This window comes from Phyllobates terribilis, unplaced genomic scaffold (genome assembly GCF_046119375.1).
Source record: "Phyllobates terribilis strain yellow unplaced genomic scaffold, ASM4611937v1 Scaffold_5__5_contigs__length_657084704, whole genome shotgun sequence".
NCBI lineage: Eukaryota > Metazoa > Chordata > Amphibia > Anura > Dendrobatidae > Phyllobates > Phyllobates terribilis.
In genome coordinates, this window is record NW_027362765.1 from 469,192,723 (window position 1) to 469,218,856 (window position 26,134).

At 41.2% G+C, this 26,134-nt stretch overlaps 1 protein-coding gene across 32 annotated transcripts in view; it reads left to right on the forward strand.

Annotated features, from left to right (window-relative positions):
• Window positions 1-26,134, forward strand: part of ANK3 (ankyrin 3) — a 762,832-nt gene that overhangs the window by 409,044 nt on the left and 327,654 nt on the right. For 9 of the 32 annotated variants that reach the window (XM_073685422.1, XM_073685435.1, XM_073685431.1 and 6 more), the window contains exon 1: window positions 11,086-11,516. The exons of 5 other annotated variants lie outside the window; for them this stretch is intronic. In XM_073685422.1, the coding sequence (XP_073541523.1) occupies window positions 11,403-11,516 (114 nt within the window). In that variant the 5' untranslated portion in view covers window positions 11,086-11,402. Of the gene's footprint in view, window positions 1-11,084; window positions 11,517-26,134 lie in introns of those variants that run through there. 18 more of the 32 variants (XM_073685446.1, XM_073685449.1, XM_073685438.1 and 15 more) reach the window with 7 other exon arrangements.

The window sequence follows — 26,134 nt, forward strand, 5'->3', positions numbered from 1 at the left end:
CGGATGTGTTTTATCTGGTAAGCTGCTGTGACATCACGGATGTGTTTTACCTGGTAATCTGCTGTGATACTACGAATGTGTTTTATCTGGTAAGCTGCTGTGACATCACGGATGTGTTTTACCTGGTAATCTGCTGTGACATCACGGATGTGCTTTATCTGGTAAGCTGCTGTGACATCACGGATGTGTTTTACCTGGTAACATGCTGTGACATCACAGATGTGTTTTATCTGGTAAGCTGCTGTGACATCACAGATGTGTTTTACCTGGTATTCTGCTGTGACATCACGGATGTGTTTTATCTGGTAAGCTGCTGTGACATAACGGATGTGTTTTATCTTGTAAGCTGCTGTGACATCACGGATGTGTTTTATCTGGTAAGCTGCTGTGACATCACGGATGTGTTTCATCTCGTAAGCTGCTGTGACATCACGGATGTGTTTTATCTGGTAAGCTGCTGTGACATTACGGATGTGTTTTGCCTGGTAAGCTGCTGCGTCATCACGGATGTGTTTTACCTGGTAAGCTGCTGTGACATTACGGATGTGCTTTATCTGGTAAGCTGCAGTGACATCACGGATGTGTTTTATCTCGTAAGTTGCTGTGACATCACGGATGTGTTTTATCTGGTAAGCTGCTGTGACATCACGGACGTGTTTTACCTGGTAATCTGCTGTGACATCACGGATGTGTTTTATCTGGTAAGCTGCTGTGACATCACAGATGTGCTTTTTCTGGTAAGCTGCTATGACATCACAGATGTGTTTTATCTTGTAAGCTGCTGTGACATCATGGATGTGTTTTATCTGGTAAGTTGCTGTGACATCACGAATGTGTTTTATCTGGTAAGCTGTGACATCACGGATGTGTTTTAGCTGGTAAACTGCTGTGACATCACGGATGTGTTTTATCTGATAAGCTGCTGTGACATCACGGATGTGTTTTATCTGATAAGCTGCTGTGACGTCACGGATGTGTTTTATCTGGTAAGCTGCTGTGACATCACGGATGTGTTTTATCTGATAAGCTGCTGTGACATCACGGATGTGTTTTTTCTGGTAAGCTGCTGTGACATCACGGATGTGTTTTATCTTGTAAGTTGCTGTGACATCACGAATGTGTTTTATCTGGTAAGCTGCTGTGATATCACAAGTGGCATTCTTCTAGGTAAGCTGTTATGATATCACTCGCTATATTGTGTTTGTCATGTTACTGCTGTGACTTCTCAACTTTTTTAGTCATGTAAGCTAGTGTGACATCATCTGAGTTTAACCCCTTAACCCATTGATGCATAGAGATGTACCTGCATGTCAACGCCAGGTCCGCCTGTGTGGTGTGGGCTCAAGACCCTGAATCCGTCTGTAACAGCAACGACTGGAGCTAGTTCAGATTACTGCTGTTTAACCATTAAATGCCGCTGTCAATGACTGGCAGTGGCATCTAAACGGAATAGTACGTGTGTTGACAGGCTCCAATTGGCATAATGGTAATGGTCTGCTAAAGATCCCCATGGCAGCCATTTTGGAACTCCTGTGAAACCTAGCCACAGTAGACCATTATTTGGACTATATACTGCAATTCTGTGATACCGGAGTATGCAGAGCAAGAGGTCAAAGGATTGTAGGTTGAAAAATAAAAAATAAAAAAAATGTTTTTTAAAAATATAAATAAAAAAATATATAAGAATTCAAATCACTCCCCTGTTCCCAGTTTAAAAATAAAGAAATAAAAAAACACATCTGCAATAATTGCATCTGCAAACGTCCGATCAAAAATGCAAAAGTAATTAACCAGTACAGTAAACACCATAAAAAGGGAAGAAAAAAGAAATACCAGAGATGCTGTTTTTCAGTCGCACATGTCTTACAAAATATGCGATAAATTTGATGAAAACGCCTTATGGTTCCCAAAATGCTATCAATAAAAGTACCAACTTGTGACACAAAAAAACTCAAGCACAGCTCCATCGCAGAAAAAATAAAAAAAGATATGGATTTCAGAAAAAAGCCACAAAAAAAATTTATTTTTTTTTTACAAAGTTCAGATTTTTTTCAGCGACTTAAATAATAAAAACAACTATACAAATTTGGTATCGTCATATTTGTAACAAGCTGAAGAATTATGTAACCAGGTCATTTTTACCATACAACGAATGCGTAAAAATTAAAACCCAAAAACAATGTCAGAATTGGTTTTTTTTTCCATAATTTAAACTTTTTTTCAGTACATTATATATCAAATTTAATGGTGTAATTCAAAACTACAACTTATCAAACAAACAAAAAAAAAATAGTCATCTACCATGTCTAGGCGGTCAGAGATATAAAAAGATATAGTTCTTGGAAGAAGGGTGGAAAAAAAAGCTAAAGGGTTAAGGATTCGCTCTTACGCTTTTTCTTTCCCTTCTTTCAACAACATTTTTTTTACTTCAACATAACCATATGAGGGCTTGTTTTTTGCTAAAGTTGTAGTTTTGAAAGACACCATTCATTTAACCATACAATGAACTTAGGAAATGGGAACCAAATTCCTAATGAGATGAAATAGTGAAAAAAAAACCACAGTTCCGCAACTGTTACTGAATTTTTTTCACCACTAGAATAAAAAAAAAACTATGCGTGACTGGTTTCGCCTGGTCAGGAAGTGGTTAACTAGTTAACCAGCAGCGTTCGGAGCTAAATCCAATTGGTGCTGTAAAAGGTGTTATGGTAAATATTTATACTTTGCTTTATTATTTAGACAATTCATATATCTTTGATAATTTTGTGTTTTAATATTAGCTTTATAAGTGTTATTCATAAATAACAGGGTGTTGTCTCTGATATAGAGATGTATTAAAGCCTTCCTTTGTTTCTGAACGTATAGTAAATTATATATAGCCAGATCCTAAGGAATGCAGCAGAATACATAATTTACGACTCTGTTTTTCCCAACTTATCTTCCTTTTTAGGTAACATAATGTAAGCCTCTCCCACTTTTCTTGTCTTTGTGGTTTGTAATAAAAACTTGTAACTAGGCATCTGAGGGCAGACACGTCTGTGACACAGACAGAATTGGTTGTGTGTTCTCTTGTCTCCAATCGATCGACTCCCTGATTTGATCAAAACTGGCAAACGTGTGAAACCTCTTGAGTTTCTCCAAAAACTTTCCATCTAGGTTTCTCCATCAGAGGCAAGTGCCTGCTGTATGCCATGGCACTTGCCATTTGTGGATTGAGCACCCTCCACACACCGCTATCAAGCCACAGTGGTCAGGTGTCTGCAAAGCAGGACATCAGCAGTTCCTGTCCCGGCGGAGATGGCCTATGATGGCCAGCCCTGGAGGTTAGAGCCGGGGAGTATACCTCATTATATTGATTTGCAGATATCGCTGTCCAGTGAATTTTTGTTTTACAAAAGTTTGACATTCCCTTCAAGAAAACTAACATATTGTGACATTGGAAATGGGTGTCTTTCATGTAAGCCACTGTGCCCTCACAACTAGAAAGTTACCACATTAATTTCAGTCAGGTAAGCACAGGGGACTATGAAATCCATGAAATTAGGCCCCATGTACTGTTCTTGCACGGGGCCCTTGTGTTTGTCTGCCCCTGGAAGGATGAAACTCCAAGTGAGCTAGCAGAATTTATGGATTTGTGAGATTTTCCAGGATAGGTGGATGTTTTGCCACCAGTCAGTGTTAGGAGACCGCTCTACTTCTGGTTAGCTTAACGAAACATTTGGACCTCCAGTACCAAGTAAGGTCTAGAGATGCCTTTTGCAAGTCTTACATCAGGGGTTTTAAACAAGCGTCCGGTGGGCCAAAGCAATTTCTTGCGGTGCACAGCCAGGAATGAACTATAATTAGTAAAATTTGGGCTAGCGTTCAGGGCCTCAGGCTCTGGAGTGGATGGTGTTAAGGGGTCGGCTAAGACCAGATTTCCCTCAATATAGTCTTTTTCACAATCATTGGCAGCATGCATCACTGGGTAGGGAGTATTCTGGCAGCCCCGCTACCAACAATAGGAAGTCGTAAAGTAGCTGCAGGAAGCCGTTATTCGCTTCCTGCCCAGCACCTTCTCTATGACACTGCTGGTGCGCCGACTACATAATTTAGCAGGTAGCTGGCCAGAAGTGGGTGGAAGTGGCACTGCGAGAGGCCCTCACTCCTCTTGGTATGCTTTGAACTATGTGTTACTCTGTAATGTCTTATCTTGTTTGTACAAGTACCCTGTGAATTGTAAAGTACTGCGGAGCATGTTGGCGCTATAAAAATAAATATTGTTATCGTCTACAAAGGTAAGTGATTCCTTTTTTTAATACAGAGGGGGAGAGCATGATACGAATGCGGTGGGGTGGGAGAGTGGATATGGACTTGCGATGAATTTGGGAAGGGGTGGTAGAGAGGTCATGTAATTATAATGAACTGGAGTGGTGGAAGAAAGGGCATGGAGTTGTACTAAATTTGGGGATTGGTTGGATGAATGAGAGGACATGGAATTGTAATGAATGGGGAGGTTGTGGTGGGAAAGAGGACATTAAGTTTCAATGTATTGGGGGGGAGAGAGGACATGGAATTATAATTAATCAATTGGGGAGGGGGATTGTGAGAAAGGATATGTAAATGCAATGAACTGGGAGGTAGGAGAGAGGACATGAAATTGCAATGTATTGGGCGGGATAGGACACAGGACTGGGACTTTTAATGAATTGGGGGGGCACAATGGCTAATTAATTTCAATTTGTATTTGCTCGAGGACAAGTAGCTAATTATAGTTTATAATGGGCACAGTGTTACTTTATCTATATATATTCTGACTGGTGGGTTGCACAGTGGCTGATACACACGTGGTCAAAATTGCTGGTACCCCTCGTTTAATGAAAGAAAAACCCACAATGGTCACAGAAATAACTTGAATCTAACAAAAGTAATAATAAATTTAAAATCTATGAAAATGAACAAAGGAAAGTCAGTCATTACATTATATTTTGTTGAACAACCTTTTGAGGCAATCACTGCAATCAAACGATTCCTGTAACTGTCAATGAGAGTTCTGCACCTCTTGAGAGGTATTCTGGCCTACTCCTCATGAGCAAACTGCTCCAGTTGTCTCGTGTTTGAAGGTTGCCTTTTCCAGACGGCATGTTTCAGCTCTTTCCAAAGATGCTCAATAGGATTTAGGTCAGGACTCATAGAAGGCCACTTCAGAATAGTCCAATGTTTTCCTCTTAGCCATTCTTGGGTGTTTTAGCTGTGTGTTTTGGGTCATTATCCTGTTGCGAGACCCATGACCTGCGACTGAGACCAAGCTTTCTGACACTGGGAAGCACATTTCTCTCTAGAATCCCTTGATAACCTTGAGATTTCATTGTATCCTGCACAGATTCAAGACTCCCTGTGCCAGATGCAGCAAAGCAGCCCCAGAACATAACAGAGCCTCCTCCATGTTTCACAGTAGGGACAGTGTTCTTTTCTTGATATGCTTCATTTTTCCGTCTGTGAACATAGAGCTGATGTGCCTTGCCAAAAACTTCCATTTTTGTCTCATCTGTCCATAGGACATTCTCCCAGAAGCTTTGTGGCTTGTCAACATGTAGTTTGGCAAATTCCAGTCTGGCTTTTTTATGATTTTTTTTCAACAATGATGTTCTCCTTGGTCGTCTCCCATGAAGTCCACTTTGGATCAAACAACGACGGATGGTGCGATCTGACACAGATATTCCTTGAGCTTGAAGTTCACCTTTAATCTCTTTAGAAGTTATCCTGGGCTCTTTTGTTACCATTCGTATTATCCGTCTCTTTGATTTGTCATCAATTTTCCTCCTGCGGCCACGTCCAGGGAGGTTGGCTACAGTCCCATGGATCTTAAATTTCTGAATAATATGTGCAACTGTAGTCACAGGAACATCAAGCTGCTTGGAGATGGTCTTATAACCTTTACCTTTAACATGCTTGTCTATAATTTTCTTTCTAATCTCCTGAGACAACTCTTTCCTTTGCTTCCTCTGGTCTATGTTGAGTGTGGTACACACCATGTCACCAAACAGCACAGTGAGTATCTGTAGCCCTATATACAGGCCCACTGACTGATTACAAGATTGTAGACAACTGTGATGCTAATTAGTGGACACAACTTGATTAAACATGTCCCTTTTGTTACATTATTTTCAGGGGTACTATCATTTCTGTCCAGGCCAATTTCATGAGTTTAATTAATTTTTTTTTTAAACTCTGTGGAAGCAGGGTTGAAAAGCAATGTCTGACTTTCATTTGTTCATTGTCATAGATTTTTAATTTATTATTACTTTTGTCAGATTCAAGTTATTTCTGTGACCATTGTGGGTTTTTCTTTCATTAAACGAGGGGTACCAACAATTTTGACCATGTGTGCATATTAATGGTGTGGAGCACATTTGTATTCAGGGGTGCAGTGTGGGGGACTTTGTCTATATCGCTTTCAAAGTCGCCATGTAGCTACATGCTAAGTTTACCAATGCAGTCTGCCACCTAACAGGATTTTTTTAAGTGGTCCATACCCCATTTTAGTTTGAGACCCTTGTGTTACACTGATGGTAAATGGTACCTTAAGTAAGGGAAATGTTTTTGGTAGAAAGTCACTTCTGCTTTACTGTACTCGTAACCGCATCAGTTCGGTTTAATAGAATCTGGCAGTAGTTTTATCATTGCAAACTGCATATGTTAATCAATAGATCTCTTAAATCTGATAAGGCGGGTGTACTTACTTTGGAAGTCCTTGTCAGAATGGCCATCAAATTACTTTAAAAAATTATTCTATCTGCTAATAAAATAAACATTTTGAGTTCTGATCTATCTCTAGCTCTTCTTAATATCAGGATCATATAGCCATTCTTATATGGATCTTTGAAATAAGCACACCAGCCTCCCCAGGTCTAATAGATCGATTTAATAATGTATACACTTTGTATTACGAAATTTGCTGACAGATTCTTTTTTTAGATTTAAAGTGTGTTGTTGTGGTTTTTTTTGTTATCAGATTTGACCAATTCTTGGATGATGGTGACGATCTACTTTATATTTGTAGTAAACTAACTTTTCTGACTAACATTTAACAGCTGCTCCAATTGCGCTATCCAATGAAACAATGAATAATCATCGATGTTGCATGCCAGAAATAATCACTTAAAGTGATAATGAAAAAATGAAGATTTTTACAGACTTCTTTTAGGAACATGAAGAAAATCCTAATTTAGAAAAATTGTAGACAAGTTTGTTTTCAGCATTCATGTGTAAGTTTACGATATGCTAGACTTCATCAGTGGCCCGAGCAACTCTGAGTTCTACGTGGTAAAGTTTCTGCATAAGGAGACTGCCAGGCTGGTGTAGGGAGACTTATAGGCCATGAAATGCTCTCTGTATACATTGCATAATTTTGCGCAGGGAGCATTGCACGGCCTATAAGTTTTCCTACAGCACCTTGGCAGTGTTCTTAAGGAAAAACCTCACTCCCAGACAACCAGTCTTCTATTTTAAACCTAGAAACTTCTGTCTGTATACGGGGGTATTTCTGATTTGGCCTGATGTCCTAAGCCTCATTAAAGGCTCAATATTGACTTCTATATAACTACCTACAATAGGTGGTACTTGGGACCCTGTTCTCTTTCTCTGTGCAGAAGCTATTTGCATACTGCGTAAATGGGAAATAATATGGCACACATGACTGTGGCTGTCACATATCTCCAGCGCTCATTCTCTACTAGATCGTCTCTCTCCTGTACCTTCATATGCAATCCATATGCCTGAGGAAGGTTTGTGCGTCAAGTATCAAGACTGAAAGGTCCCATACGAGTATGTGTACTAATTTGGATTGATAAAAACTGAAACAAACCATTCCGCATTTAAGATGGAGTGCCAAGCTTCTTTTCTTCCAGCTTTCTTCTTCTTCTATGGCGATAGGACCCTTCTTGAGCATGCTGGTGTGTGTGAGTGCTTTGTATGCAGTCATAAGGGGTTGTCTGGGTCTCCCATGTGGATGATCCCCAGATCAACTGATCTCTGCTCCAGCAGCTGCCAATGTCTGGCAAGGAACACTGCAGCTCTGTACATTTAGTGGTCCCTACCGAGCACTGCATTTACCTCCTATTCGCCTGTGTTGTGTGTCCTATACAGTCGCTATATTGCTTACATCTGGCCAATGCCAGAGCAGATATGAGCTGATCGGGTGCCGAGTTTTGGATCTCCTCTGATCTCATATTGATGGCCTATCCTAAGGTTAGGTAATCAATGTGACCCAGATATACCCTTTAAAGCCAAGTTCCCGCATGCTGAAACATTGCATTTTTTTCTGCTGCATTTTTTCCTGCAAATATCTTCACAAAATGCGGAATAATAATCTGCTCTTATTTTGCTTTTTTCCTGCTTATTTCACCTATTTATGTGTTTTTGGTGCAGATTTAACACATGGTACATTTTTTTGTCTGCATTTTCAGGGCAGAAACGCTGGGATTCTGTACTTAAAAATGCTTGCCCATCAAAATTTTTATCCTCTTAATATGTTGCAGTCATCATATTATATAACACTTACAATTGCCCATTTTGCCTTTCTATCCAGTTAATTCTTCTCTTATTCATTAAGGTCTATGATGTGATGAAAAACAGAAAATCTGAATCCTCCTAAGCTCTCTGTAGAAACTGGAGGTCTCCTTTCCCTGCATGAGTCATCACTGCAAAAGTGATGACTCATGCATGGGTAGGAGGAGCTGGATCGGGAGTTGACAAAAGGGATGACTCATGCCGGGAAAATTGACCTCCTGTTTCTACATAGAGCTTAGAAGGATTCAGCTTGTCAGTTTTTAATCATGTGATGTCATAGACCTAATGGAAAAGAGAAGAATTATCCAGGTAGAAAGGCAAAATGAGCAATTGTAAGTACACAGTGCTATATAATATGATGATTGCAATATATTAAGAGGATAAAAACTTTGATGGGAGTGCTACTTTAAAAACACTACTGTGTATTTTACATATGTTTTTTTTTAGGCTCTCCATAAAAGCTTATAGGGAAAATAAAACCCTTATGCTATGTTCAGACATCATGTTTTTTTTCAGTGTTTTTTTATGCCGTTTTTATGCAAATTTTCAGCTGCCTTTTGCAGTACCAGCAAAGTCTATAAGAAACCAGAATTCTCTGTTCACACATCATGTTTTTTTTTTGTTCAGGATTTTGTGCCTTGGTTGGGTTTTTTGGAAAATAGAGCATGCCACTTGTTTCAGCATTTTTTTCACCCATAGGAAGTAATGGGTGGTGAAAAAAATGCTGAAAAAAACGCATCAAAAATGGATCAAAATTTGTATCAGCATTTTTTATGCCAAAATAGAATGGCGTTCTTTTTTATTCACAGAACTTTATGTACATGCATACAAAAAGAAGGACAGTGGAAAAAATGCACCAAAAACGCATAAAAAAAGCACCAAGATCAGGTTTTGGAGCAGATTTGTGACGCAATAAAAACATGATGTGTGAACATAGCCTTACAGTTGGACATGACTTTGCCCGAGATCGCATACATTTTGTTAAAACTGTTAAATGCAGCATTTATACTATGTGGAAACTTTGCCAGAAAGTTTGGATACATGTAGTTCAGATCAGCTCTGGGATCAGTAGAGCACAGCAGATCTGAACCAATGGTTATGTTATGGTCAGGGGTCAGCATGGTGGCTCACTGGTTAACAGTGGTGCATCACTGATGTCCTGAGTTGTAATCTGACCGAGTGCCACATCTGCATGGTGTTTGTATGTGCCTCTTAGTTTGCATGGGATTCCAGTTACTCCGGTTTCCTCCCACATTCCAAAAATATACAATCAGGAGTTCCGTGAAATCGGTCCCCGGAGTAAATGCCTTCATATTTTAATTTTGTTCCAGAAAATAATTAGAAGGGGTAACCCTTTAAATCTTTACTGATGTAACCATTTTTATTTTCATTATGTTCCAGGCTTTATTTATTTATCACTTGGCTTCTATTATTCATCATCGTTACATTTGTTTACTGTTCTGATAGTTTTTGTTGTTTTCCGTGTAACATGACCCAGTTGAGGGAGAGCAGTTGGTAAAATGATTTTTTTTTTTCATCTGGATTAACAGTATTTGGATAAACCAGTTACTGCTCCATGCATATTAGAAGGGTTTATTGGGTCTAGCATTACGTGCACACTGGCATCTGGATCAACCATGCAGAGATTAACTAGGCTCAGCATCGTGACAATATACCCATCCTTGATGAAAGTGGAATAGTCTAAGCCCCGTGTGTATCACGTGATGGTCGGATGAAATGTTTTTTTAGGTCACATTTTGTAAACAACATCATGTACCGGAGAATAAGGAAATCATCCCAAATTATTTTCCGTCTTCTGCTTTTTTTTATGTAAATAAACGTCATTTTGTGCATGTCACATATTAGCATTTGCTCCAGCGATTTTTAATTTTCTCCTGTGTACATTCCGTTAATAGCTCCTGCTCTGGGGCCGACGTTCTGCTATTTATATACATGTGATGAATATTCAGGAGCTGCAGATGCTATGGACTCAGGTGGTGATGGATGCTAAGGTGATTGAAGGAGGCCTTGATGCAACTCGTTAGTCCATATGCATTAGTGATATTAAAATAATAATAATTAAAAAAAAAAAAAAAAAATCTGCAATGATTTGTATTTTTTGCCTTTGCATCCGGATTTTATTTTTCTCTCTGCAGGAATGGGTTACAATGGGTGTTTATGTGTACATTCTTCTGAAACAAGAAAAGGCTTTCTTCCACCTCCCTCTATGAATTTGTTGTCATTGGTGGGGGAAGCATCCAACACACACAGTGTTGATAAGACCCTGCCATCACGGGCTGTATTTTCTTATTTTTTGCTCTATTTTTTTTTGCCTGTATCATCAGCAGCTATATGACAGTGGGAGGCTGCTCTGCGTTCTTGGGTTCACAGATCTACACAAGGACACATTTTGGTCTTAAGCTAATGGCTAAGTGCATGTTTTAGCTTCCAGCTCCTGGATTGGGAAGCAGATTGTGATGTTGGGTCTTTGCATGTGCAGCTCCACATGACTGTTCCTCTACATAGAGCATCATTAGGAGCAATCCCCCCTTACTGAGATCACTTAGACACTTCCAGCTGGTAGCAGGGGGATACAGCAGTCATCCAGCACACTCTGCTTCAGCTGTCTTTCTCATTGTACTTATGCATAACAATGACTGGGAATGCTCCAGGTAAAGGAAGGGATGTGAGCTCTGGATATTTACACGGTTCCTCATCCTGAGCCTGCGTACTGCGCTCAGCTCGGTCTCTCCATTTGTTGGGAGTCTTCCTTGTCAAGCTGGATAGAAGGTGCATAAGGGTCCACCACCTTTATAAAGGGACCTTTCCTACATGGGATATTCTCTCTCATAATGGCTCATGCAGCATCCCAGTTAAAGAAGAACAGGGATCTGGAAATTAATGCAGAAGAGGATGCTAAGGAAAAAAGAAGGCACAGAAAACGCTCCAGGGATCGCAAGAAAAAGGTATCATTCATACATATGACAGATATATGGCTTTATGTTGGTTTCACATGTGTAGATTGAGCCATAGCCCGGCATGAAAACAAGAAACCTGTTTCACACTGTTATAGCAACTGCAGAGATGGTGCAGGAGGTGTGTGTGCTGTACACACATGTCCGTCTTCTTTAGGGGGTTTTCAAGCATCTGATTTCCACTTCTGAGGTTTAGAGCTTCAGGAGGACCCATATTTGCCATTCAACATCTTTCCAGAATATGTTATGCATTGCCTGACAAGGCTGATATAATACGGTCCTTTCTGTAGTGTGTGTATATATATATTTATATATATATACATATATATATATATATATATATATATTTATTATTATTTATTATTTTTAATATATATATATCTATCATGTATTGAATTTGTATATATGAGGACAGCAATTAGGATAAATACAGTATAATTCATTCTTCACTTGATTGAACTGTTGTTTCTATGGAATGATATATTTACTAATACATTTTAGAAATATATGCAGAATATATATTTATGTGCACAATATTCACATATATATATAATTCACCGTCTAGGTTTCCTAACCTAACTGCTGCGCTATTCCACCACTGCTGTGACCTCATTCTGAATTGCCCACTATGTCAGTACGATCACACTTGTACGCGGGTGACGTAAATTTTTCTGACAATGTTGCTAAATTATTAATTTCAAACAGCGCCCGAAAGATAAAAACATCGTCTCCTGCATTTCTGTTGGTGTCAGGGTCTCTGCCTGGGACAAAGGGCAATTAAAATGCATGTTCCTGTGTTGGACGGTGTAGGCAGCGGGGAGGCTCTGTCCTCCAATTTGGTGGATAAGGCCCAGTAGAATTTTTAGCCTAATCACAGATACAATTAATAATTATTGACCAGGAGGCCACGGTCTGAGACCAGCAGTTTATAGCTATAGGTTTTTTTCCCCCTTTCTTTTTATGATCCTTTGTGATATTCCCTGGAGGACAGATAATCCTAATTTACGAGGAGCATTGATGCATGAGCTCCCTCAATGACATGTAGATTTGCTGCAGTAGATGTGCCTCATCACCCCGGTTGTAGCACATAGGGCATCACACAGCTTGGCTTCCTTTTTGTAGACCCTGTTACACCGCACATTTCTCCATGAGCTATTGTTATATGTGACGTATTAGACAGGCTCCAGGTAATGCCATTGGAGAGGATTTTTCTAGGTTTCGCTGTTGAATGTATTCCCTCCTACTACTGTGCATTAAATATCTCAAAACTGCATTGATCGCGGTGATGGAAGTAGGTGACATTGTCACCCTTGGCTGATCATGGTGGGCGATCGGCCATTGTGTTCTCAGTGCCCTTAGCCTTTTTGTGTGTGATCTGGATGTGTATTGACCGGGCAGAAAATGGCATGGAAAGGACAAGGCATAGAAGAGTGATCAGAAGGAAGACGTTACATTGGGCAGAGATTGCAGGGTGACCACTATGTGCAAACCTCTGAATGTCATACCTTTCCAATGTGTACACGTGTCTAGAACCACAATGTGCCACCATGAGTAAGCAGAAGCTTCAGCAATTGTCATTTGGACAGCTCCTAGTGACTGACTCTGGGCCAGATACCTTCATTTATTGCTGGTTGATACTGTTTTGGCTTCTAGTTAATGATAAGTGTATATAGATATACTTAGATCTTGATCGTTTTATATAACACTTAATATATTTTTTGCCAAGTGCACACTCATTACGCCTGGTTCTGCAGTAAATGGTTCCCGCTGTGCCCCCCTATCGTTAGCCTTTAAAGTCATCATTATCAATTTGTAAAACTATAAAGTGGAATGACAATAGCGGTAACATGCGTCAGGGTCACAGCTGAGAGTTAAAGCGTCCTCTTCCATTCTTCAAGCGTTTTCTATTACCATAAGACCACCTCCTCAGTATAGAGGGGGAGAGAATACTGAAAGGGTATACATTGTGCTGTGTAACGCCTTTGTCTTTCCAGCAGAGCTTTGATCATGTGCCTGGTATGAGTGATTATATACGAGGCCTACGGACCATGCACAATAAAGCTACATCCTACCCCTACGTCATGAACGCCCATCAACTTGCTGAATGATCTACATTTTCTCAATACCGTCATGACGTGATGGTTACTAAGTGCACAATAATGCATCCTAAAAAACCCTTGTTATAGACATTATAATATCTAGTGCTCCTATTGATATCCCATATAATGCCTACGTGAGATTACTTATAATGCACTGGTGTTTTAGTGTCTCTGAAGACCTTCAATGGAGGGGGATTCACTGTCACGGTGTTAAAACGGGATCAATCAAATGTTTCGAGAGCAGAAAGTGCAATGCTTAAGTCCATTAAGACAACATTAATATTTGTGGGAAGTGAAGGGTGTGGTTTGCCGTAACGGTGGAGTCAGCATTTCTGTTTCCGTCCGTAAGTCAACTCAACGCTAAGAAGCGGAGTCTGCCTATACTTATTACTGCCCCTCCGAGACACGCCAATGTTACGCAGCCGGACTAGGTACTGGTGGTGGAGGTGTAATGTGGATTTACCCCCCTGACATATCACCAGAATTAAAGGGGGTAGTATATACGATGGTCTGTAAGTACAGCATAACCCAGGAAGGCGACTGAGAGTTGATAACAAGGACCATGGTCAATGGGGGGATCCACAGTGTAAGATGTTTCTGAGGGCATACTGTATGAATATATGAATGCTTAATCAGATAAAGAGTGGTGGTTATAATACTTGTAATGCTTAAATCACATTTTGTATTTATTAGGCATATATTGTACAGACAAGAAATGTTCTCAGTCTATCCACAATATGCATAAGGTGTCTTTTTGGCGCATCTTTCGGTGATGTCTATCTATCATTTTTGTTTTACTGTATTGAAAAATTTAGTCTATAATGTTTTCCTGCAAGCAGTGTAGGTTATTAGATGTTTATATGCTATAGCATATATTAGCGGATGCATTCGGCGTATACGTATCTAATGAGCTTTTCCTAGCACGTACAACAAAAATGTGAAAACAAGATGTTGTAAAAACATTAATATTGTGTGTTCCTCCATTTTTCCAATATAGAATAATTGCTCATATATATAGAGAGAGAGAGAGCACTATTGAAGATAATTGTGAATAATATTGGATTTATTCACCAATAGTGACATTTCAGCTGTCTCAATGCGGCCTTCATTGAGTGTATATATATATATATCTACTGCTCAACAAAATAAAGGGAGCACTCAAATAACACATCCTAGATCTGAATGAATGAAATATTCTCATTGAATACTTTGTTCTGTACAAAGTTGAATGTGCTGACAACAAAATCACACAAAAATCATTAATGGAAATCAAATTTATTAACCAATGGAGGCCTGGATTTGGAGTCACCCCCAAAATTAAAGTGGAAAAACATACTACAGGCTGATCCAACTTTGATGTAATGTCCTTAAAACAAGTCAAAATGAGGTTCAGTATTGTGTGTGGCCTCCACGTGCCTGTATGGCCTCCCGACAATGCCTGGGCATGCTCCTGATGAGGTTGCGGATGGTCTCCTTTGGGATCTCCTCCCAGACCTGGACTAAAGCATCCGCCAACTCCTGGACAGTCTGTGGTGCAACGTGACGTTGGTGGATGGAGAGAGACATGATGTTCCAGATGTGCTCAATCGGATTCAGGTCTGGTGAACGGGCGGGCCAGTCCATAGCTTCAATGCCTTCATCTTGCAGGAACTGCTGACACACTCCAGCCACATGAGGTCTGGCATTGTCCTGCATTAGGAGGAATCCAGGGCCAACCGCACCAGCATATGGTCTCACAAGGGGTCTGAGGATCTCATCTCGGTACCTAATGGCAGTCAGGCTACCTCTGGCGAGCACATGGAGGGCTGTGCGGCCCTCCAAAGAAATGCCACCCCACACCATTACTGACCCACTGCCAAACCGGTCATGCTGAAGGATGTTGCAGGCAGTAGATTGCTCTCCACGACGTCTCCAGACTCTGTCACATGTGCTCATTGTAAACCTGCTTTCATCTGTGAAGAGCACAGGGCGCCAGTGGCAACTTTGCCAATCCTGGTGTTCTATGGCAAATGCCAAGCGTCCTGCACGATGTTGGGCTGTGAGCACAACCCCCATCTGTGGACGTTGGGCCCTCATACCACCCTAATTTCACAGAAGTTTGATTTACTTGGAGTTATATTCTGTTGTTTAAGTGTTCCCTTTATTTTTTTGAGCAGTTTATATATATATATATATATATATATATATATATATATATATATATATATATACATACATATATACATATATATTCCTACATAACAAAGGAGATAGAAGCACGGTGGATCCCAGTCAATGACGGTGACAAAGCTTGAGCCAGGCGATAAGTATAAAAAAACTTCAAATTAATTGCAACGTGTTTCGGAGAAGAACCTACTCCTTCCTCTGGCATAACATGGGTAGGTTCTACTCTGAAACGCGTGGCTATAAATTGGAAGTTTTTTATACTTACTGCCTGGATTAACCTTTGTCAGCGGCAGCGCCCGGATTCCACCGCACTCTGCTCTCCTCTACATTTATTACAGGGACCCTTCAAAAGTTAGTGAGTTTTATGGATCCATCCATTTCTAGAGAGCCCTGCTGGATTACTAGTGTATGGGTCAAAGACAAAATATTGGTTAGAGGTCAATACAGTGTAGCATCCATGTAATGTCTGTAGTATAGTTGATACACAGTACGGTAATGTTCTGCTGCAGTTACCTTAATTTCAGCCCTCTGTGAATTATCTCCGGACCTTATATATGCAGTACATCTCTGTTTAATTACCACTGATGATTTCTATGCCCAATCTTATAACCCCAACCACATCTCAGCGATTATTCTGATGTGCTCAAGGGATTATTCACCAAAGAGATAGCATGTAAGCAGTCTCAAACTGGTCCACAGGAGAACCGGAGAATAATCCGGTAGGCCCCTGTGAAGGAGTGCTAATAAGTAGTGCTATTACACTTGATTCACAATATTCAGAAAAAGATATAATCTATTCATTTAGTAAACAAGCTAGCTAAGTTAACCCCTTTACCCCCAGGCCATTTTCTGTTTTTGCGCTTTAGTTTTTTGCTCCTCTTCTTCCCAGAGCCATAACTTTTTTATTTTTCAGTCAATGTGGCCATGTGAGGGCTTATTTTTTGCAGGACAAGTTTTACTTTTTAACGACACCATTGGTTTTCCCGTATCGTGTACTGGAAAACGGGAAAAAAATTCCAAGTGTGGTGAAATTGCAAAAAAAGTGCAATTCCACCGTTGTTGTTTTTTTTACCATGTTCACTAAATGCTAAAACTGACCTGCCATTATGATTCTCCAGGTCATTACGAGTTCGTAGATACCAAACATGTACAGGTTCATTTTTATTTAAGTGATAAAAAAAATCCAAAGTTTGTTAAAAAAAAAGTGTCACCATTTTCCAAAACCCGTAGCGTCTCCATTTTTTGAGATCTGGGGCCGGGTGAGGGCTTATTTTTGCGCGCTGAGCTGACGTTTTTATTGATACTATTTTGGGGTAGATACGATCTTTTTATCTCCCGTTATTGCATTTTATTGCAATGTTGCTGCGACCAAAAATAACGTAATTCTGTCCATTTACCGATCAGATTAATTCCCTTTTATATATTGATAGATCGGGCGATTCCGAACATGACGATACCGAATATGTGTATATTTGTTGTTGTTTTTTATTTTATTTTGAAGGGGGCAAAAGGATTTAAACTTTTAGATTTAAAAAAAAAAAAAAATTCTATTTTTTAAAAACATTTTTTTTTACTTTACACTTGCTTCAATAGTCTCCATGAGAGACTAGAAGCTGTGATCATCAGATCGCCTGTGTGTAGCAGAAATGCTCACTAGCTATGAGCGCCAACAGCTGGATGGTGCTCATAGCCTCCCGGCAATGACAACCGCAGGGGTTTCCTGCAGACACCGGTTTGTCATGCCAACCCATCGGTGACCCGCGGTCATGCGACATGGGCACCGATGGGTGGGACTTATGACGTTCTTGTGCCGCGGCCATGATAAATACCACTGTCAGAGATTGACACAGAATTTAACATGTTAATAGCCGAGGGTGAATCATGATTCCTGTTAGGGGCACATGTCAGATGATCAGATCAGCTGTCATGTCCCCAGAAAGGTGCGGGCTCATCACCGGAGCCTGCACCAAAGGGAGAGACCTGACATGTGCCGTACATGTATAGCACATGTTGGAAAAGGGTAAATATTACATAGAAGCAAAAGTAAATTTGTGTTGTAGGGTCAGGTAATTTTTGCATATAATTGAACAGCGGGCCCCAAAAATCAATGTTACTAGTGGGCCAGTCTGACACTGCATGTAAGGATCATGTGCGAATATCATCGTATCTGCTCTGCGACATCTTCCGCTCTGGGTCTCTCTAGCTGCTGTGCAGAGTATACGCGTTTTAGGGGTTGCTGCTTCTACAGAAATCATTGAAATAATACATATTTCTCTTCTTAATTGTATGTACAGTAACATTTCCATAGTTTGCTATAGAGGGCATCGGGAATGGCCACTAGGTTATTATTGGGGGAGGGGGGGATTACCAGAATTTAGCAGACCTCACCATAGGAGTCTGGTTTCTGTTCATTCAGTGCTGTCTTTCTGTGGCGCCCCTGAGGGTTCGATCGCCACAGGGATGCTGCACCTCTTTAATGGGGTGTAGTGTTCCTCCTTTGAGGTAAGAACAGTGCGATGGTCAGGACCCTACCTCCACATCCAACACCACACTTCTCCCACCAGAGGGGGCTAGTAGGCACTAGGTGCTGCCCCTACTGGGAATTGGGAGACTGGGAAACCAAGAGATAGGGGGAACCAACTAGTGGGTGAGGGTGGAGGATTCACATTTTAGTGACACTTTAAATTTGATATTTAATACACAGCCATCTTGGTTCTGGGTTCTTTGATTGTGATCTCCCTCCTTGAGCATGGATCCTGTGTGGACCTGCAGAGGATGGAGACACGGCCCTCGTACCCTGGCCTTGGGTCGAAGGGCAGGTTGCAGATAATGTATGTCTCAGCCCGGTCAAGGACCAAGACCAAAAAGGCCCGGAGCTTAGGAGTGTAGCTCCACCGCAAATTGATCCCGGGGGGATGCAGACGGAGCTGTATACGCCACCTGTCCTCGCCAACCTGATATATTCAGAGGGATTCCGGCTGCAGGAGGGTTACCAGCCCCCGACACCTGACCTTGCTACTCTATGTCCTGGTCAGGGAAGCCCAGTAGGCCCTGAGGATCCCACCGGGTAACGGAAGGAGCGGAGCTGCCACCCGTACCCTTTTTCTGAGTGAAGTTCAGAGGGAGTCCCAGCCTATCTACACACACACAGACAGGAAAGTACCCTGTCTGAAGTCTAGGAACACTCTGGTGCGGGGTCCTGATTGAACACTGGACTTACTCGGAGGTTGTCGGACCCCCCCGTCTCTGGTGACCGCAGAACTCCGCGAGGAGCAGGGAGAAGCCTTTCAACTGCAATCTCCACCGTGAGTAAAAACCCTGGAAGTTAACCCCTATGGCCTCCGGACTCTTTATTCTGCATTACACTGCACTATGCAGCACCAGACCTCCTATACTACAACCCCCCTCCATCCTGTCTCTCTGCCCTGAGGCCCTGCTCCGCCTGTGGGGAGTAGTAACAACGACGGCTGCCACAACATCCCGCCTCAGCGGACTGCAGCGGCGCTGGTGGCCTTCACCAGGTACCACAGTTGGCGTAGTCGAGATCAGCCACTCAACCCGGATAAGCCCATACCACCCTTTTTTTTTTAATGTGATGGCCCTGGGCACGGAGCGGGTCCGGGCCACGGCTGCACCCCATCGACAACATTAGGACCCGGCTCCGAGTCCCCCATCACACAGGGTAGGGCTTCCAAGCGTCACACATTTCCATCCATGGAAATGTCCAGTGTTTTTATATATATATTTTTTGGCAATGCGGTCTTTGTGCTCACCATAAACTGCTATTGCTCAATGTAAGTAATGAGCAAACCATAGCTGATCGGTGGTTCATTGGGGAAATCATGGATTTTTTGCAGTATCAATGACCCTGGGGATAACAATAGTTTGGCCAATGCACAAAAACAATAGTGAACATCTGGACTTGCCAATAAAGAAACCAGTCAATGCAATTAGTAGGAGTTTGCCCATAATCCCATCTGGCCCTGGAACCTGATTCTTTCATATATCGCCGCTGTATTAGATGCGATTACGATACAGATATGCGGCCTAATAAGCTTTACTGAGAGTTAGCATATTATACATTAAGCCTGTGGGATAAAGGGGGCTGGCAATCACTTACGATGGATCTTGACCCTGCGCCATCCATTGTATACATGGTCCAGCTGATGCCTCCTCCACTGCATAGAAATCTTAGGTCAAATGGAATTAACCCCTGGCTGACAGTCTAGTAGAGGGAATATTTATGTGTGACAGATACAATGCTGCAACGTGATGTCGGCAATGTGGGCACAGATACAAGGGCCAGATGCCTCCAACAAAGGCTTTTGTTCCTATAGTTCATGGACGTGTATATCGCCAGTAACATGTATAGTATATCATCACCTCCTTAGTTCTCAGTGCTTAGTAAGATAGATCAGGCAAAGTGTTTTTACGTGGTGCTGTAATATGCCTGACATTAGCTAATATTTTCTTGTGTTTCTCTATTCTGCGCATATCTGGGATATGGGAGGAATAATATTACATCATGTTTCTCACTTAACTTACTATGTTATCACAAGAACTTATTGATCCCTGGAGGTCTCAGCCCCGCCCTCGGGATCGTTATAGTCCCAGCAGTCAGACCCCCGATGATCAGTAACCTATAAATATCCTGTAAATAGAGAATAGCTTAATAGATTGAGAATAAACCTTTAACAAAAGAATTTTTTTTATATATATACATTCTTTACAGGGTAAATATGAGCAAAAATGGTAAGTAACGGTTAAAGGGCTTGTCCATCATCAGGGATATTTTTTTCCCCTTAAATGTATGTATTATTGTCTAAAAATCATTTTTTGCAATTGGGTTTCTTAAAAATATTTGCACCATTTTGTCTTCTATTGTCTCTGTGTTGCACCGTCTATTGGTGGCTGTAGAATGAGTTAACTGAGAATCCATCAGTGAGATCAGGAGACTTTGTTGCACTTTTATCTGTGCTTTCTGAGCTCCCCTCAGCTGATTTATGACCACAGATGTGTAGGGAAACAAAGGGCCTGTAAAGGCCAAACAGCGTGAATTTTTGGGTGAAATTCAATGTCTGAAATTATTTTTAGTCCTTAATACATGCATTTAAGGAAAAAAAAATGCACCTAAGGGTGGATCACCCCTTTAACTTGCATGGATGACATTGCAGGGATTGTATTCACTCGGTGCGCCATATTTTACAGTTCTGTCAGAGCCAGGGAACAACAATACTTGCTATGGGTTCATCGTGTGGGACTGCTGGACACAGATGCCAATTTCTAGGAATGAGCAAAATACTGATGATTCAGTCCACAGTGAAGATTATTTTTGGGGCAAATGTAGGATTAGAGAAACACATGCAGATCTAAAAATATGGAACACTGAGAATACTATCCATAGGAGACTTGTAAACTTTCCGTACTGATATAGATTTTTCTCTCTCCATTATGATTCCATATTATTGCCATAGAAGTCAATAGAGTCCAGAGCATCAGACCAGAGTCGGGACATGTGGCTCCTATGGGGGTCTTCAGAAAGGGCATCCAGACCTGGGTGGTGAGAATCTGCACAGCGATCCTCTCTACACTGATCCTATAGAAAAAATATAAAAACTAATTCAAGGATCCAGTAAAAAAAAGGGAGAAACAAACATCAAGTCCTTCAGTCCCAGGGGGTTAAGTGCTGCAGTAATAACCAACATTAATTAGGGTCCTTATAGAATTTTTTTTGCTATGGGGCCATGTCATCTCTATTTCTGTGTACGCCCTACATTCAGCTTATGTTACCACTTTGTTGATTATTATACACCAGGGGTGCCATCCTAATTTTTTTTTCATGACAACGTATGCAAAAATAACAGACAGACACATTTTTTATGGACAAAGTGGAAGCCCATAATGAGTCCTAAAGATACTAGTAATATATGTCTACAGATACTGATATGTGCACACTAGCTGCATCCACTGGGACTTGTGATACCGTAACAATCATTTGCCAAAATCCCTACAGCTTCAAAATCTCCCTTTATTTTTTACAGTCACTGGAAAAAAGTTTTTATGGACTTTCCTTGAACTTCCAGATGGCTGGCAGCCCTGTTCTCCAGACAACTATTTAATTATTTGTGGTTTGATGGAAGCTTCCTAAACTCTCCTCTGCTAATTACTCGTCAAATTTGTTGGTGGCTTTGAAGTTGAGTGATGGCTGTGAAAGATAATGAAAAGCGTTTTTTCTGGATATAAAGAATAAATAGTTGTCGGCTAAACGTTTGTACGGCTTACAGCTACCGCTCCCAACCCCCGTACACATGCACGCTCAGCCCAGCTGATCGTACATGTGTTCTCAGAAATACACGAGATGAAGGCTGTCGCCAGAGGCATTTCGAGATGGTTTATATCTGTGAGGACAATCTGGGTAGAGGGATATACATTAAAGGGCTTGTCCAGTCACAATATATTGATGACTTACCCATAGGATAGGTCCATGGGATAGGTCATCAATATGACATCAGTGGGGACACCCCCAGCAATCAGCTGAAAACTGCTCTGTTCCATGTGTCTACACCCAGCCACCACCAGAGAAAATATCAGATGATCGTGGGGACGCCAGGTTTCGGACCCACGTCGATTCTTTTGAGAGGTCATCAATATGGGGTGACCGGACAACCCCTTTAAATGGTCATCTACTCCTGCAGAAATCAGCTATTACAGCTGATTGATACATGTCTAATGTATATGGCCCTCATTCTGTGCACATATGGGACTTTTCTGTATTCAAACCAAACTTTCCTATAGAGGACAATGTAGCCATCTGTCGCTTCAGAATCGGTTGTATGAGATACAACTCTCCTCTAATGAGAGCGTCATTATTGGGCAAGCTGGAAACTACAACCTTATCTCCTGAGTGTACTTATACCACCACAATGGAGCTTTCCACAATCTGATTGGAAACACCCATTCATATACCCATAACTTTAGAACTAAAGATTGATGAAAAAAGGACCAAAAGCTTCTCTTCAAATGATTGGTTTTAGTGAACATTTTTGGTCAATTTCACCACATTATGCATTCTGGTCATGGAATGAATTCCTGATAATTATCTATAGAATTTGAATTGCAATAGTTAATAGACGTAATATAGAGGAAAAGAGATCCCACAAAGACTCCTACTTACTGACGTGGTGAATTGTATGGAAAGGACGTTAAGTATAGTGAATGGAGCGGGCAGCTGATGATATTACCGGGGTCACTGTGGGTGGAAGTATGTTTGTGATGTTGGGGTACAATTGTTTGGCAGAGGACTGTAACACAAGGGGGTTAGGGAGAATAAGACCCCGGGCAGACCAGCCTTTAACTTGGATGCCGTACAATGCAATTTCTTTGAAGTCAACTTCAAAGTGTAAATATGTAAAGACGCCGACACTGATATGAAAGGAAGACAAGTTTTTCCTTTGAAATGATCGACATAAGAGCACGGCATATTTTTTAAATTGCATATATCTTGTTGCAGTTATACTTTATGTAATAAAAGTACTGAATACTTGACTCAGTGTACATTCAAAATGATGCTTTGATTTCCCAATAATTCTTTGTTTTCTTCCTTTACCAGCCTCATAACCTTTTCTCCTTATCCCTACCTGTTAAATGTTTTGTCTAGTGAAAGATAAAAACAAACAAAAATAACAAACAATTGTGGTAAATGAGCTGACATGAATAAGTCATGATTTCCTGTGTTGGCAGAGACCAGGGCAATGTGTGAAGCTGGCTGTCTGGTCACTTCTAGAGCTCAGCCAGCCCCCTTCTTTCTCTGTATATTGGCGGTGACAAGTGTACATTTGTGATTATTTGTTTTTATCCGGACTGTTTATTGACTTGATTTATGATTGCCGCCTGCCCTGACCACAGTCTGTCTACCAGTTCTGATTGAACTCTGTTTGCCCTGATTTTGGTGTTTAATGATTAGCCCTCTGTCTTTTGTAGCTGGCATCAAATTTCTGTCTGCTAGGAACCAGATATTGCTATTTCTGACTACATTAGGGTTGCTATGTGGGGGTTTCCTGTACAGTCTATCAATAACCTTGCGAGAGGCATTTTAAAGCGAAAAGTCAAAAAGTCTTTAAGGGGTATTCCCATCTTCAGCATCTTATTCCAATGTGTAGTAGTTGTAATAATAATAATTTTAGCAAATACCTCCAATTAGAAATGTTGTATTGTTCTTCTGATTCGCTATGTCCCTTACCCTATGTGCAGGGCAGTGCAGTAGCTTAGGTATATAACATAGTGAAAGTTAGTTGCTAGCAGTCATAACCATGGATACATAAGCCTCTTGCAATGCCCTTCACATTGGAAAGGCGACATAGCTAATCAGAAGAACTATACTACATTTCTAATTTGAGATATTGGCTAATATTATTATTGCACCTACTACATATTGGGGTGGAATCTTGGACATGGGAATACCCATATAAGTCTTCTTTTTTTTCAAAGAGAAAAAATAACCTAAATAAATGTCAGTACAAACCTTCATTCCTGATCAGTGCCCAAGGTAAACCTGACCAGCCATCAAAAGTTATACAGGAAAATGCTGGCTTGTCATTGTTTGTATGTGGGCATTAAAATTATCTTTTGTCAATTCTGAAAGTGAGGGGGAAATTGAATCTTGGCACAAATGACTGTTTATAGGAATATCCAAAATATTGTTACATGAAAGTAAAAAAAAAGGACTGATTGACTTTCTAGATCATTGATTAGTGCTTGTTATGGGCAGTTTATAAAAGGACCCTTAGGGACCCCCTAAACAATATATAGCTGCCAGCTGAACAATAGTTTGGTTGACAACTATCTCACCTGATTCCTCCATACACAGGAATATTCGCTCTGCCAAGCACTCCTGTATTGTCTACAAAAGAGCCGCCTGGAAATTATCTTGCCAAAATCAGAAGGGTTAGCAGTCTAAAAATGGACATGTCGGATCCTTATCTTCCCTGACATCATCGGTCATGGGCAGCAGCCCCCATACTCATTAGACTGTCAGCCAAGCCCACTGGTATTGGCAGGTTCTGAAGACATTTATGCACAACCTTTTGTGGTCAGAGACCACAGTATGACCTATTAGGACATTTCTGGAATATCAAATGTAAATACCATAACTACTTGATGGATAAGAGCCCTGAAAGTATAACTTGCACCTAGAGAAGAATGGGGGTCCCCTTCTTCCACAGTTTGCACTCCAGAAAGAAGATTCTATGATTCTTCCGATTGTCAACTATCATTAACTACAATTGAGAGAGCTTCATACATAGTCAGCCGCCATTCTCTCTTATACACCTTTCTAGAGCGCCCAGCAAGGGTCAATAGACACTATTTTCATAATATTTATGGGGGGCACTGAGATGATGGCTACTTTTCCTGGATATGGATACTACTCAATATACAGTATAAGCAGTGACCAGATTGTTGGGGGCGACAGAGACAGGCGTGATGGGCTGCATGTGCCCTCTGGCTGCAGGTTGTGCATCCCTGGTCTAATGTGTATCGGGGTCTTAAAGGGGTTGTCCACTACTAGGACAACCCCTTCTTAAACTAAATGTTCGGCCCCGATAAAAAAAAAAAGGCCTATACTCACCTCCCGTGCCGGCACCGTTCCAGCGGTGTCGGCACTTACGGTCCTGGGGCTGTGATGAGGTGGAATCACACGTGGTGCCCGGCTCCAAATCAGCGCTGGCGTCGCTGTCCTCGCCTTCGGACAAACTGAACATGAAGCAGAAGCCAGGGCTGCAGCTGATCCCGGACTACCTCTTCATGTTCAGTTTGTCTGAAGGCTCGGACAGTGACGCCAGTGCTCATTTCACCGCATCACAGTCCCGAGACTGCGAGTGCCGACACTGCTGGAACGGAGCCGGCACGGGAGGGAAGTATAGTTTTTTTTTATTTTATCGGGGCCGAACATTTAGTTTAAGAAGTGGTTGTCGTAGTAGCGGAGAACCCCTTTAAGACTCTGTCCCCTGATTTTGCCTTCAGCCATATAAAATTACAACACAGTGGGTTGCTTTTGCTACATGGAATTTAAACACTTTCTGCTGTGTTCCCCCACAGCCGATGATTGATGGTCCCAGCGTCCAGATAACCTCTAAGAAGCCTTGAAACGCTCATTCAGAGATAACATTATTCCTTTCTATTCAGTTGTATTATTTAAATGTGAGACTAAGTGTAACAAACATTTTCATGAAGTCGACGACAAGATTTGCAGCCTATATGGACCCTGATAGTCGGTGATATCATGCTTGTCTGTGCTGTGTATGAAAACACTTCATCAGAGTGCTGATATAGTGTGTGGGTGTTTTA